Source organism: Salvelinus namaycush, chromosome 10, assembly GCF_016432855.1.
Source record: "Salvelinus namaycush isolate Seneca chromosome 10, SaNama_1.0, whole genome shotgun sequence".
Taxonomy (NCBI): domain Eukaryota; kingdom Metazoa; phylum Chordata; class Actinopteri; order Salmoniformes; family Salmonidae; genus Salvelinus; species Salvelinus namaycush.
The window spans coordinates 43,356,891-43,371,890 of NC_052316.1; the positions used below are offsets into that span (position 1 = coordinate 43,356,891).

At 40.5% G+C, this 15,000-nt stretch overlaps 1 protein-coding gene across 1 annotated transcript in view; it reads left to right on the forward strand.

Annotated features, from left to right (window-relative positions):
• Positions 1-15,000, forward strand: part of hmcn1 (hemicentin 1) — a 214,294-nt gene that overhangs the window by 160,692 nt on the left and 38,602 nt on the right. Inside the window, exons 40-41 of the mRNA XM_039001765.1 lie at positions 1,470-1,645; positions 1,872-1,968. Of these exons, the coding sequence (XP_038857693.1) occupies positions 1,470-1,645; positions 1,872-1,968 (273 nt within the window). The remainder of the gene's footprint in view (positions 1-1,469; positions 1,646-1,871; positions 1,969-15,000) is intronic.

The window sequence follows — 15,000 nt, forward strand, 5'->3', positions numbered from 1 at the left end:
TGTTTGAGTTTGAGTATGTCCAGGTGTGTGTGTTTGAGTTTGAGTATGTTTGAGTTTGAGTGTGTGTGTGTGTGTGTGTGTTTGAGTATGTCCAGGTGTGTGTGTGTGTGTTTGAGTATGTCCAGGTGTGTGTGTGTGTGTTTGAGTATGTCCAGGTGTGTGTGTTTGGATATTTGTGCGTGCCTGTGCCCATATGTCTTCTGTTTCTTTAAAAAGATCAAAGGATGGCATCTAGAGAAATGAAGACAGATTTGTTGTGGTAATTGCTACCACTCTAGAACAACTTCCTGTGTCTGGCCAAATAATCCTGCCAGCTAGCCTGTCTAAACCTTTCACATGACACGTGTGTTGTGTCTGTCCAGAGAAATACACATTTGAGGAAATTGGCTTTTAGTCAGTCCAGATTTGAAACGTTGTAGTTGAGAAATCGATCATATTGAGGACATATTTTAGGATTAGGCTGAAGCAGAGGTTTTTGATTGGCTTCAAAGTGGGATTACAGAGAAATTGCCCCTCAGAATGGAGGTATTATTAGACAGAGTGATTCCGTGTTGAGGTCAGAGACAGGGCCATTTTAAGGGAGGAGAACAGACATTTATTTTGTTTTCATTCTGAGACCTCTCTCTATCTCTCCCTCTGTCTCTCTCTCTCTCTCTGTCTCTCTCTGTCTCTCTCTCTCCGACTCTCTCTCCGACTCTCTCTCCAACGCTCTCTCTCTCTCTCTCTCTCTTTTTCTCTCTCTTTCTTTCTCTCTCTCTCTCTTTCTTTCTTTTTCTCACTCTCTTTATTTCTCGCTTTCTCTCTTTCTCTTTCTCTCTCTCTCCTTTCTCTCTCTCTCTCCTTCGTTCTCTCTCTCTTTCTCTCTCTCTCTCTCTCCTTCTTTTTCTCTCTTTCTCTCTTTCTCTCTCTTTCTCTCTCTTTCTCTCTCTTTCTCTCTTTGTCTCTCTCTCCATGAGGTCAGTGTCTGGGTCCGATAACAGCCCAGTGCCAGCTACATCGTGGGAAACATAGTCAGCTCTTGACAAACAGTGACAACCAAAGTTCAAGAACTGTCTTGGAACTCTAGAGAGAGGAACTGTTCTAACCAGATCCTCTGAAGCTTTAACAGATGGTGAAAGCCTGTTGAAGTGACTCAGCCTGGCTCAGTTCGTTATCTGACTTTATCTGACAGCAGCTCATTGTTAAGCTGATCTAGCCCAGGATGTAGTGGTACCATATAGGACTGGCACCAGACTTATACATTGTCAGAGCTGTGGAATGGCATTGTTTGGTGCTTACAGTCTTAGGTGTGGGTAAGAGTCAACAAGTCAATTTCTTCAACTTTATTGAGGTATATTTTTGGGACCATTTTCTCCAGGGGTGAAAATGGGTTCACCGGATTCCCAATGTGAAATTATTTTGACATGTAAACTTTTAAGTGTAACTATTTATTGTCGCTGACACTGCTTCTGTGTATTTCTGTGTTACAGTGCCACCCAACATCATGGGTGAGGAGGTGAATGCCACTGTAATGCTGGGTCGCTCGGAAGAGCTGCGTTGCCAGAGTGACGCGATCCCTCCTCCCACTCTGTCCTGGCGCAAAGATGGCCGCCCGCTCTTCAGGAAGCCAGGACTGACCGTGTCGGAGGATGGGAGTGTGCTGAAGGTACGGTCCGATTTCTATCCTTCCCTCTCTTTCTCTCACGCTCTCTCGCTCTCTCTGTCGCTCTCTTTCTCACGCTCTCGCTCTCTCTCTATCTCTCTCTATCTATTTATATCTAACCCTACTCTCTACACACCTCTCTGCCTCTCATTGATTATTGATTTTGACTGGCAGGTTGACAGGCCTATCGTACCTCTTGTATCTTACTCTCTGTGAATGTGATTGGCAGATTGACAGTGCTCAGGTGCAGGACTCCGGCAGATACACCTGTGAGGCAACCAATATCGCTGGCAAGACTGAGAAGAACTATAACCTCAATGTCTGGGGTGAGTTGCTGCTCTGTCTGCCTGCCTGTCTGTCTGCCTGTGCACGTCATCCGTTTTCTAAATAAATTGTACTGAACAAAAATATAAACCCAACAGGTAAAGTTTTGATCCCATGTTTCATGAGCTGAAATAAAAGATCCCAGAAATGTTCCATATGGACAAAAAGCTTATTTCTCTCAAATGTTGTGCACAAATTGGTTTACATCCCTGTTAGTGAGCATTTCTCCTTTGCGAAGATAATCCATCCACCTGACAAGGGTGGCATATCAAGAAGCTGATTAACTTCTAGTTCCTCCCAAACCCGGATCCGGGAGCACCCCCACCAGTAAAAAAGCTGACTAGCATAGCCTAGCATAGCGTCACAAGTAAATACTAGCATCTAAATATCATTAAATCACAAGTCCAAGACACCAGATGAAAGATACACTTCTTGTGAATCTAGCCACCATTTCTGATTTTTAAAATGTTTTACAGGGAAGACACAATATGTAAATCTATTAGCTAACCACGTTAGCAAAAGACACAATTTTTCTTACTCCACCATATTTTCACTCCATCAGTAGCTATCACCAATTCGACCAAATAAAGATATAAATAGCCACTAACCAAGAAAAAACTTCATCAGATGACAGTCTGATAACATATTTATTGTATAGCATATGTTTTGTTAGAAAAATGTGCATATTTCAGGTATAAATCATAGTTTACAATTGCAGCCCCCATCACAACTCTCACTAAAATGACTAGAATAACTACAGAGACCATCGTGTATTAGCTAATTACTCATCATAAAACATTTCTTAAAAATACACAGCGTACAGCAATTGAAAGACACAGATCTTGTGAATCAAGACAATATTTCAGATTTTCTAAGTGTTTTACAGCGAAAACACAATATATCGTTATATTAGCTTACCACAATAGCAAACCAGACAACAGCATTGATTCCAGCCAAACACAGCGATAACGTATTCACCACCAAAATAAATTAATTTTTCACTAACCTTCTCAGAATTCTTCAGATGACAGTCCTGTAACATCATATTACACAATCCATATAGGTTTTGTTCGAAAATGTGCATATTTAGCAGCACAAATCGTGGTTATACAATGTGATCAGTGGCAACAGGTCATGCATTCTGGCCGGCGCCATCTTGGAAAGGCACCTAATCTAATCAATAAATAATCGTAAACTTGACTAAAAAATACAGGTTGGACATCAAATGAAAGATGCATTAGTTATTAATGCAACCGCTGAGTTAGATTTTTAAAATTAACGTTACTAGACATACAGTGTGCGTTACAGCCAGACTAGTGCCGCAATAATGGCGGACAAATCCGTTTACATTTTTCCACATAAATACGGAATAACATCATAAATAGCTCTTACTTTTGGACGAGCTTCCATCAGAATCTTGTGCAAGTGGTCCCTTGTCCAAAAGAATCGTTGCTTGGTTGTAAAACGTCGTCTTCAACTTCGGAATTAGCAGCTAAGAATAGCTATGTGGCCACAGCATGCCCAAATCCTCCAAACGCAATACTAAGGAAATTCCGAAAATAGCAATATACTCGCATAAACTGATATAACTCGGTTTAAAATAACTTCGTTATGATGTTTCTAACACCTATATCGAATTAAATTACAGACGGATATATCTAAGGTCGATAACTGAGCGTTTCAAAATGCCATCCTGAGGTCCTGCTTTGCGCAATGACGAACGTCGAAAAGAGAGCTCCCCTCGTTCCTTGGCCTTTTATAAACTCTGAGAACTACGTAGACACTCCATTCCACTTCTCATTGGTTACTGACATCCAGGGGAAGGCGGGTGCAGTTCATGTCGACCCATAGGATACATACAGAGCTTTAAACTGATCTGAGAACAGAGCCTAATTTTCAGACCTTCGCAGTTCCTGTCATGGATTTCGCTGCAGAAAGAGTTCTGGTTCACCCACAGACATAATTCAAACGGTTTTAGAAACTAGAGATTGTTTTCTATCCAATAGTAATAATAATATGCATATTGTACGAGCAAGAATTGAGTACGAGGCAGTTTAATTTGGAGACCAATTTTCACTAAGTCGAAACAGCACCCCCTATATTCTCAAGAGGTTAAACAACATGCTCACTCGGCTACGCATGCCTCTCCCTAATGTCAATATGCTTTGTCCATTGCTGTTTTGGTTAGTGATTATTGTCTTATTTCACTGTAGTGACACATGCAGTGACCTCACCTGGTTTAAATGGTGTCTCTAGAGACAATACTTCTCTCATCGTCACTCAATGCCTAGGTTTACCTCCACTGTATTCACATCCTACCATACCCTTGTCTGTACATTATGCCTTGAATCTATTCGTCCGCTCCCAGAAACCTGCTCCTTTTACTCTCTGTTCCGAACGTACTAGACGACCAGTTCTTATAGCCTTTAGCCGTAGCCTTATCCTACTCCTCCTCTGTTCCTCTGGTGATGTAGAGGCTAATCCAGGCCCTGCAGTGCCTAGCTCCACTCCCATTCCCCAGGCGCTCTATTTGTTGACTTCTGTAATCGTAAAAGCCTTGGTTTCATGCATGTTAACATTAGAAGCCTCCTCCCTAAGTTTGTTTTATTCACTGCTTTAGCACACTCTGCCAACCCGGATGTCCTAGCCGTGTCTGAATCCTGGCTTAGGAAGGCCACCAAAACCCCTGAAATTTCCATCCCTAACTATAACATTTTCCGACAAGATAGAACTGCCAAAGGGGGCGGAGTTGCAATCTACTGCAGAGTTCTGTCATGCTATCCAGGTCTGTGCCCAAACAATTTGAGCTTCTACTTTTAAAAATCCACCTTTCCATAAATCAAATCAAATCAAATGTATTTATATAGCCCTTCTTACATCAGCTGATATCTCAAAGTGCTGTACAGAAACCCAGCCTAAAACCCCAAATAGCAAGCAATGCAGGTGTAGAAGCACGGAGAAACAAGTCTCTCACCGTTGCCGCTTGCTTTAGACCACCTTCTGCCCCCGGCTGTGCCTTGGACACCATATGTGAATTGCCCCCCATCTATCTTCAGAGCTCGTACTGGTAGGTAACCTAAACTGGGACATGCTTAACACCCCGGCCGTCCTACAATCTAAGCTAGATGCCCTCAATCTCACACAAATTATCAATGAACCTACCAGGTAAAACCCCAAATCCGTAAACACTGCACCCTCAAAGATATCATCCTAACCAACCTGCCCTCCAATTACACCTCTGCTGTCTTCAACCAGGATCTCAGCTATCACTGCCTCATTGCCTGCGTCCTTAATGGATCTGCAGTCAAACAGCCACCCCTCATCACGGTCAAAGGCTCCCTAAAACACTTCAGCGAGCAGCCTTCCTAATCGACCTGGCCCGGGTATCCTGGAAGGATATCATCCCGTCAGTAGAGGATGCCTGGTTATTCTTTAAAAGTGCTTTCCTCACCATCTTAAATAAGCATGCCCCATTCAAAACATTTTGAACCAGGAACAGATATAGCCCTTGGTTCACTCCAGACCTGACTGCCCTTGACCAGCATAAAGACATCCTGTGGCGTACTGCATTAGCATCGAATAGCCCCCGCGATATGCAACTTTTCAGGGAAGTTAGGAACCAATATACACAGGCAGTTAGGAAAGCAAAGGTTAGCTTTTTCAAAAAGAGATTTGCATCCTGTAGCACAAACTCCCAAAAGTTCTGGGACACTGTAAAGTCCATGGAGAATAAGAGCACCTCCTCCCAGCTGCCCACTGCACTGAGGCTAGGAAACATTGTCACCACCGATAAAGCCACGGTAATTGAGAATTTCAATAAGCATTTTTCTACGGCAGGCCATACTTTCCACCTGTATACCCCTACCCCGGTCAACAGCCCTGCACCCCCCACAGCAACTTGCCCAAGCCTCCCCCATTTCTCCTTAACCCAAATCCAGATAGCTGATGTTCTGAAAGAGCTGCAAAATCTGGACCCCTACAAATCAGCCGGGCTAGACAATCTGGAACCCCTATTACTATCCTGTTCAACCTATCTTTCGTATCGCCTGAGATCCCCAAAGAATGCAAAGCAGCTGCGGTCATCTCCCTCTTCAAAGGGGGAGACACTCTAGACCCAAACTGCTGCAGACCTATATCTATCCTACCCTGCCTTTCTGAGGTCTTCGAAAGCCAAGTCAACAAACAGATTACCAACCATTTCGAATCCCACCGTACCTTCTCCAGTATGCAATCCGGTTTCAGAGCTGGTCATGGGTGCAACTCAGCCACGCTCAAGGTCCTAAACAATATCATAACCGCCATCGATAAGAGACAATACTGTGCAGCTTTATTCGTCGACCTGGCCAAGGCTTTCGACTCTGTCAATCACCACATTCTTATTGGCAGACTCAACAGCCTTGGTTTCTCAAATGACTGCCTCGCCTGGTTCACCAACTACTTCTCAGACAGTGTGTCAAATCGGAGGGCCTGTTGTCCGGACCTTTGGCAGTCTCTATGGGGGTGCCACAGGGCTCAATTCTCAGGCCGACTCTTTTCGCTGTTGATTCTCTGATCCACCTCTGTGCAGACGACACCATTCTGTATACTTCTGGCCCTTCTTTGGACACTGTGTTAACTAACCTCCAGACGAGCTTCAATGCCATACAACTCTCCTTCCGTGGCCTCCAACTGCTCTTAAATGCAAGTAAAACTAAATGCATGCTCTTCAACTGATCGCTGCCCGCACCTGCCTGCCCATCCAGCATCACTACTCTGGACGGTTCTGACTTAGAATATGTAGACAACTACAAATACCTAGGTGTCTGGTTAGACTGTAAACTCTTCTTCCAGGCTCACATTAAGCATCTCCAATCCAAAATGTAATCTAGAATCGGCTTCCTACTTCGCAACAAAGCATCCTTCACTCATGCTGCCTAACATACCCTCGTAAAACTGACTATCCTGCTGATCCTTGACTTCAGCGATGTCATTTACAAAATAGCCTCCAACACTCAGCAAATTGGATGCAGTCTATCACAGTGCCATTCGTTTTGTCACCAAAGCCCCATATACTACCCACCACTGCAACCTGTATGCTCTCGTTGGCTGGCCCTCGCTTCATATTCGTCACCAAACCCACTGGCTCCAGGTCATCTATAAGTCTTTGCTAGGTAAAGCTCCGCCTTATCTCAGCTCACTGGTCACCATAGCAGCACCCACCCGTGGCACGCGCTCCATCAGGTATATTTCACTGGTCCTCCCCAAAGCCAATTCCCCTTTCCTTCCAGTTCTAAGCTGCCAATGACTGGAACGAATTGCAAAAATCACTGAAGCCTCATATCTCCCTCTCTAACTTTAAGCACCAGCTGTCAGAGCAGCTCACAGATCACTGCACCTGTACATAACCCATCTGTAAATAGCGGTATCTCGGTATTTCTACTTGCACATTCATCTTCTGCACATCTATCACACCAGTGTTTAAACTTTCTAGCCCAGACACCCACAACATTCCGCTGAAAAGGCAGCGCGCGAAATTCTAAAATATTTTTTAGAAATATGTAACTTTCACACATTAACAAGTCCAATACAGCAAATGAAAGATAAACATTTTGTTAATCTACCCATCGTGTCCGATTTTTTTAATGTTTTACAGCGAAAACACAACATATATGTATGTTAGATCACCACCAAATCCAAAAAACAAACAGCCATTTTCCCCAGCCAAAGATAGAGTCACAAAATCAGAAATAGAGATAAAATGAATCACTAACCTTTGATAATCTTCATCAAATGACACTCATAGGACATCATGTTACACAATACATTCATGTTTTGTTCGATAATGTGCATATTTATATCCACAAATCTCGGTTTACATTGGCGCCATGTTCAGAAATGCCTCCAAAATATCCGGAGTAATTACAGAGAGCCACGTCAAATAACAGAAATACTCATCATTGTCACGATCGTCTTTAGGTGAAAGAGAGGACCAAGGCGCAGCGTGATATAAATACATCTTCTATTTATTTGAAGATGAAACGAACACGAACACTAATACAAACTAGACAAAACAACAAACGACCGTGACGCTAACAAACGAAAGTGCAGACACACGCTACTAACGTCAAACATAGACAATTACCCACAACCTACCTAATGCCTATGGCTGCCTGAATATGACTCTCAATCAGAGACAACGATAGACAGCTGTCTCTAATTGAGAACCAATCCAGGCAACCATAGACTTACCTAAACACCTACACTGAACACAACCCCATGAACTCTACCAAAACCCCCTAGACAATACACACACCCTAGACTAGACAAAAAACACAAACATCCTCCATGTCACACCCTGACCTAACTAAAATAATAAAGAAAACAAAGATAACTAAGGCCAGGGCGTGACAATCATAAACTTTGATGAAAGATACATGTTTTACATATAATTAAAGATACACTTGTTCTTAATGCAACCGCTGTGTCAGATTTTAAAAAAACTTTAGGAAAAAGCATACCATGCAATAATCTGAGACGGCGCTCAGAAATACACAACATTTCTCCGCCATGTTGGAGTCAACAGAAATACGAAATGACATCATAAATATTCCCTTACCTTTGATGATCTTAATCAGAATGCAGTGCCAGGAATCCTAGTTCCACAATAAATCGTTGTTTGGTTCGATAATGTCCATTACTAGTGTCCAATTAGCTACTTTTGCTGGCACGTTTAGTTCACATGTCCAAACGCTGGCGCTGGTCCAGGCGAACTCGGACGAAAACTTCAGAAAGTTATATTCCAGGTCGAATAAACTGGTCAAATTAAGTAGAGAATCAATCTTCAGGATGTTGTTATCATATATATCCAATAACGTTCCAACTGGAGCATTCGTTTTTGTCTACAGAGTAATGGAACACATGGCCATATCATGACTAGCGCGCATGACCAGGAACTAGCATTCTGCCAGACCACTGACTCAAATAGCTGCCATCCGGTCCCACATCACACTAGAGGCTTTATTCCACATTCTACTGACTGTCGACATCTAGTGGAAGGCGTAGGAAGTGCGAACAGATCCATATCTTACTGGGATGTGAATAGACGATGAGTTTTAACATCAACCAGCCCCAGAATTTCCACTTCCTGTTTGGAAGTTTGCCTGCCATATGAGTTCTGTTATACAGACATAATTCAAACAGTTTTAGAAACTTCAGAGTGTTTTCTATCCAATAGTAATAATAATATGCATATATTAGCATCTGGGACAGAGTAGGAGGCAGTTCACTATGGGCACGCGATTCATCCAAAGTGAAAAATGAACTTGTTCTCAACTGACCTACCTGGTTAAATAAAGGTGAAATAATAATATATATATATATTTTTATCATTACACAGGTGCACATTGTCCTGGGAACAATAAAAGGCCACTCTAAAATGTGCAGATTTGTCACACAACACAATGCCACACATGTCTCAAGTTTTGAGGGAGCGGGAAATTGGCATGCTGACTGCATGAATTTCCACCAGAGTTGTTGCCAGAGAATGTAATGTTCATTTCTCTACGATAAGGCGCCTCCAACGTCGTTTTAGAGAATTTGGCAGTACGTCCGACCAGCTTCACAATCGAAGACCATGTGTATGGCGTCTTGTGGGCGAGTGGTTCAGCTGATGTCAACGTTGTGAACAGAGTGCCCCATGGTGGCGGTGGGGTTATGGTATGGGCAGGCATAAGCTACGGATAATGAATAATGTGTTGAGCGTTGAAAAATGTGCATAATGCAATGAGCTTTGAATAATGTGATCAGCGTTGAATAATGTGATGAGCGTTGAATAATGTGCATAATGCAATGAGCTTTGAATAATGTGATGAGCGTTGAATAATGTGATGAGCGTTGAATAATGTGATGAGCGTTGAATAATGTGATGAGCTTTGAATAATGTGATGAGCGTTGAATAATGTGATGAGCGTTGAATAATGTGATGAGCGTTGAATAATGTGATGAGCGTTGAATAATGTGATGAGCGTTGAATAATGTGCATAATGCAATGAGCTTTGAATAATGTGATGAGCGTTGAATAATGTGATGAGCGTTGAATAATGTGATGAGCGTTGAATAATGTGATGAGCGTTGAATAATGTGATGAGCGTTGAATAATGTGATGAGCGTTGAATAATGTGCGTAATGTGATGAGCGTTGAATAATGTGTGTAATGTGATGAGCGTTGAATAATGTGTGTAATGTGATGAGCGTTGAATAATGTGCGTAATGTGATGAGCGTTGAATAATGTGATGAGCGTTGAATAATGTGATGAGCGTTGAATAATGTGATGAGCGTTGAATAATGTGATGAGCGTTGAATAATGTGCGTAATGTGATGAGCGTTGAATAATGTGTGTAATGTGATGAGCGTTGAATAATGTGCGTAATGTGATGAGCGTTGAATAATGTGTGTAATGTGATGAGCGTTGAATAATGTGATGAGCGTTGAATAATGTGATGAGCGTTGAATAATGTGATGAGCGTTGAATAATGTGATGAGCGTTGAATAATGTGATGAGCGTTGAATAATGTGCGTAATGTGATGAGCGTTGAATAATGTGTGTAATGTGATGTGCGTTGAATAATGTGTGTAAAGTGATTAACGTTGAATAATGCAATGAGCTTTGAATAATGTGCGTAATGTGATGAGCGTTCAATAATGTGTGTAATGTGATGAGCGTTGAATAATGTGCGTAATGTGATGAACGTTGAATAATGTGCGTAATGTGATTAACGTTGAATAATGTGCGTAAAGTGATTAACGTTGAATAATGTGCGTAAAGTGATTAACGTTGAATAATGTGTGTAATGTGATGAGCGTTCAATAATGTGCGTAATGTGATGAGCGTTGAATAATGTGCGTAATGTGATGAGCATTGAATAATGTGCGTAAAGTGATTAAAGTTGAATAATGCAATGAGCTTTGAATAATGTGCGTAATGTGATGAGCGTTCAACAATGTGCGTAATGTGATGAGCGTTGAATAATGTGTGTAATGTAATGAGCGTTGAATAATGTGCGTAAAGTGATTAACGTTGAATAATGTGCGTAAAGTGATTAACGTTGAATAATGCAATGAGCTTTGAATAATGTGCGTAATGTGATGAGCTTTGAATAATGTGCGTAATGTGATGAGCGTTCAATAATGTGCGTAATGTGATGAGCGTTCAATAATGTGTGTAATGTGATGAGCGTTGAATAATGTGATGAGCGTTCAATAATGTGCGTAATGTGATGAGCGTTGAATAATGTGATGAGCGTTGAAGAATGTGATGAGCGTTCAATAATGTGCGTAATGTGATGAGCGTTGAATAATGTGATGAGCGTTCAATAATGTGCTTATGTGATGAGCGTTCAATAATGTGCGTAATGTGATGAGCGTTGAATAATGTGTGTAATGTAATGAGCGTTGAATAATGTGCGTAATGTGATGAACGTTGAATAATGTGCGTAAAGTGATTAACGTTGAATAATGTGCGTAATGTGATGAGCGTTCAATAATGTGCGTAATGTGATGAGCGTTGAATAATGTGCGTAATGTGATGAGCGTTGAATAATGTGCGGAAAGTGATTAAAGTTGAATAATGCAATGAGCTTTAAATAATGTGTGTAATGTGATGAGCGTTCAATAATGTGCGTAATGTGATGAGCGTTGAATAATGTGTGTAATGTAATGAGCGTTGAATAATGTGCGTAAAGTGATGAACGTTGAATAATGTGCGTAAAGTGATTAACGTTGAATAATGTGCGTAAAGTGATTAACGTTGAATAATGCAATGAGCTTTGAATAATGTGCGTAATGTGATGAGCTTTGAATAATGTGCGTAATGTGATGAGCGTTCAATAATGTGCGTAATGTGATGAGCGTTCAATAATGTGCGTAATGTGATGAGCGTTGAATAATGTGATGAGCGTTGAATAATGTGATGAGCGTTGAATAATGTGATGTGCTTTGAATAATGTGTGTAATGTGATGAGCGTTCAATAATGTGCGTAATGTGATGAGCGTTGAATAATGTGATGAGCGTTGAATAATGTGATGAGCTTTGAATAATGTGATGAGCGTTGAATAATGTGATGAGCGTTGAATAATGTGATGAGCGTTGAATAATGTGATGAGCGTTGAATAATGTGATGAGCGTTGAATAATGTGCGTAATGTGATGAGCGTTGAATAATGTGTGTAATGTGATGAGCGTTGAATAATGTGTGTAATGTGATGAGCGTTGAATAATGTGCGTAATGTGATGAGCGTTGAATAATGTGATGAGCGTTGAATAATGTGATGAGCGTTGAATAATGTGATGAGCGTTGAATAATGTGATGAGCGTTGAATAATGTGCGTAATGTGATGAGCGTTGAATAATGTGTGTAATGTGATGAGCGTTGAATAATGTGCGTAATGTGATGAGCGTTGAATAATGTGTGTAATGTGATGAGCGTTGAATAATGTGATGAGCGTTGAATAATGTGATGAGCGTTGAATAATGTGATGAGCGTTGAATAATGTGATGAGCGTTGAATAATGTGATGAGCGTTGAATAATGTGCGTAATGTGATGAGCGTTCAATAATGTGCGTAATGTGATGAGCGTTGAATAATGTGTGTAATGTGATGTGCGTTGAATAATGTGTGTAAAGTGATTAACGTTGAATAATGCAATGAGCTTTGAATAATGTGCGTAATGTGATGAGCGTTCAATAATGTGTGTAATGTGATGAGCGTTGAATAATGTGCGTAATGTGATGAACGTTGAATAATGTGCGTAATGTGATTAACGTTGAATAATGTGCGTAAAGTGATTAACGTTGAATAATGTGCGTAAAGTGATTAACGTTGAATAATGTGTGTAATGTGATGAGCGTTCAATAATGTGCGTAATGTGATGAGCGTTGAATAATGTGCGTAATGTGATGAGCATTGAATAATGTGCGTAAAGTGATTAAAGTTGAATAATGCAATGAGCTTTGAATAATGTGTGTAATGTGATGAGCGTTCAATAATGTGCGTAATGTGATGAGCGTTGAATAATGTGTGTAATGTGATGAGCGTTGAATAATGTGCGTAATGTGATGAGCGTTCAACAATGTGCGTAATGTGATGAGCGTTGAATAATGTGTGTAATGTAATGAGCGTTGAATAATGTGCGTAAAGTGATTAACGTTGAATAATGTGCGTAAAGTGATTAACGTTGAATAATGCAATGAGCTTTGAATAATGTGCGTAATGTGATGAGCTTTGAATAATGTGCGTAATGTGATGAGCGTTCAATAATGTGCGTAATGTGATGAGCGTTCAATAATGTGTGTAATGTGATGAGCGTTGAATAATGTGATGAGCGTTCAATAATGTGCGTAATGTGATGAGCGTTGAATAATGTGATGAGCGTTGAAGAATGTGATGAGCGTTCAATAATGTGCGTAATGTGATGAGCGTTGAATAATGTGATGAGCGTTCAATAATGTGCTTATGTGATGAGCGTTCAATAATGTGCGTAATGTGATGAGCGTTGAATAATGTGTGTAATGTAATGAGCGTTGAATAATGTGCGTAATGTGATGAACGTTGAATAATGTGCGTAAAGTGATTAACGTTGAATAATGTGCGTAATGTGATGAGCGTTCAATAATGTGCGTAATGTGATGAGCGTTGAATAATGTGCGTAATGTGATGAGCGTTGAATAATGTGCGGAAAGTGATTAAAGTTGAATAATGCAATGAGCTTTAAATAATGTGTAATGTGATGAGCGTTCAATAATGTGCGTAATGTGATGAGCGTTGAATAATGTGTGTAATGTAATGAGCGTTGAATAATGTGCGTAAAGTGATGAACGTTGAATAATGTGCGTAAAGTGATTAACGTTGAATAATGTGCGTAAAGTGATTAACGTTGAATAATGCAATGAGCTTTGAATAATGTGCGTAATGTGATGAGCTTTGAATAATGTACGTAATGTGATGAGCGTTCAATAATGTGCGTAATGTGATGAGCGTTCAATAATGTGCGTAATGTGATGAGCGTTGAATAATGTGATGAGCGTTGAATAATGTGATGAGCGTTGAATAATGTGATGTGCTTTGAATAATGTGTGTAATGTGATGAGCGTTCAATAATGTGCGTAATGTGATGAGCGTTGAATAATGTGTGTAATGTGATGAGCGTTGAATAATGTGCGTAATGTGATGAACGTTGAATAATGTGCGTAAAGTGATTAACGTTGAATAATGTGCGTAATGTGATGAGCGTTCAATAATGTGTGTAATGTGATGAGCGTTGAATAATGTGCGTAATGTGATGAGCGTTGAATAATGTGCGTAAAGTGATTAACGTTGAATAATGCAATGAGCTTTGAATAATGTGTGTAATGTGATGAGCGTTCAATAATGTGCGTAATGTGATGAGCGTTGAATAATGTGCGTAATGTGATGAACGTTGAATAATGTGCGTAATGTGATTAACGTTGAATAATGTGCGTAAAGTGATTAACGTTGAATAATGTGCGTAAAGTGATTAACGTTGAATAATGTGCGTAATGTGATGAGCGTTCAATAATGTGCGTAATGTGATGAGCATTCAATAATGTGTATAATATGATGAGCGTTCAATAATGTGCGTAATGTGATGAGCGTTGAATAATGTGCGTAATGTGATGAGCGTTGAATAATGTGCGTAATGTGATGAACGTTGAATAATGTGCGTAATGTGATTAACGTTGAATAATGGGCGTAATGTGATTAACGTTGAATAATGTGCGTAAAGTGATTAACGTTGAATAAGGCAATGAGCTTTGAATAATGTGCGTAATGTGATGAGCTTTGAATAATGTGCGTAATGTGATGAGCGTTCAATAATGTGCGTAATGTGATGAGCGTTGAATAATGTGATGAGCGTTGAATAATGTGATGAGCGTTGAATAATGTGCGTAATGTGATGAGCGTTGAATAATGTGCGTAATGTGATGAGCGTTGAATAATGTGATGAGCGTTGAATAATGTGCGTAATGTGATGAGCGT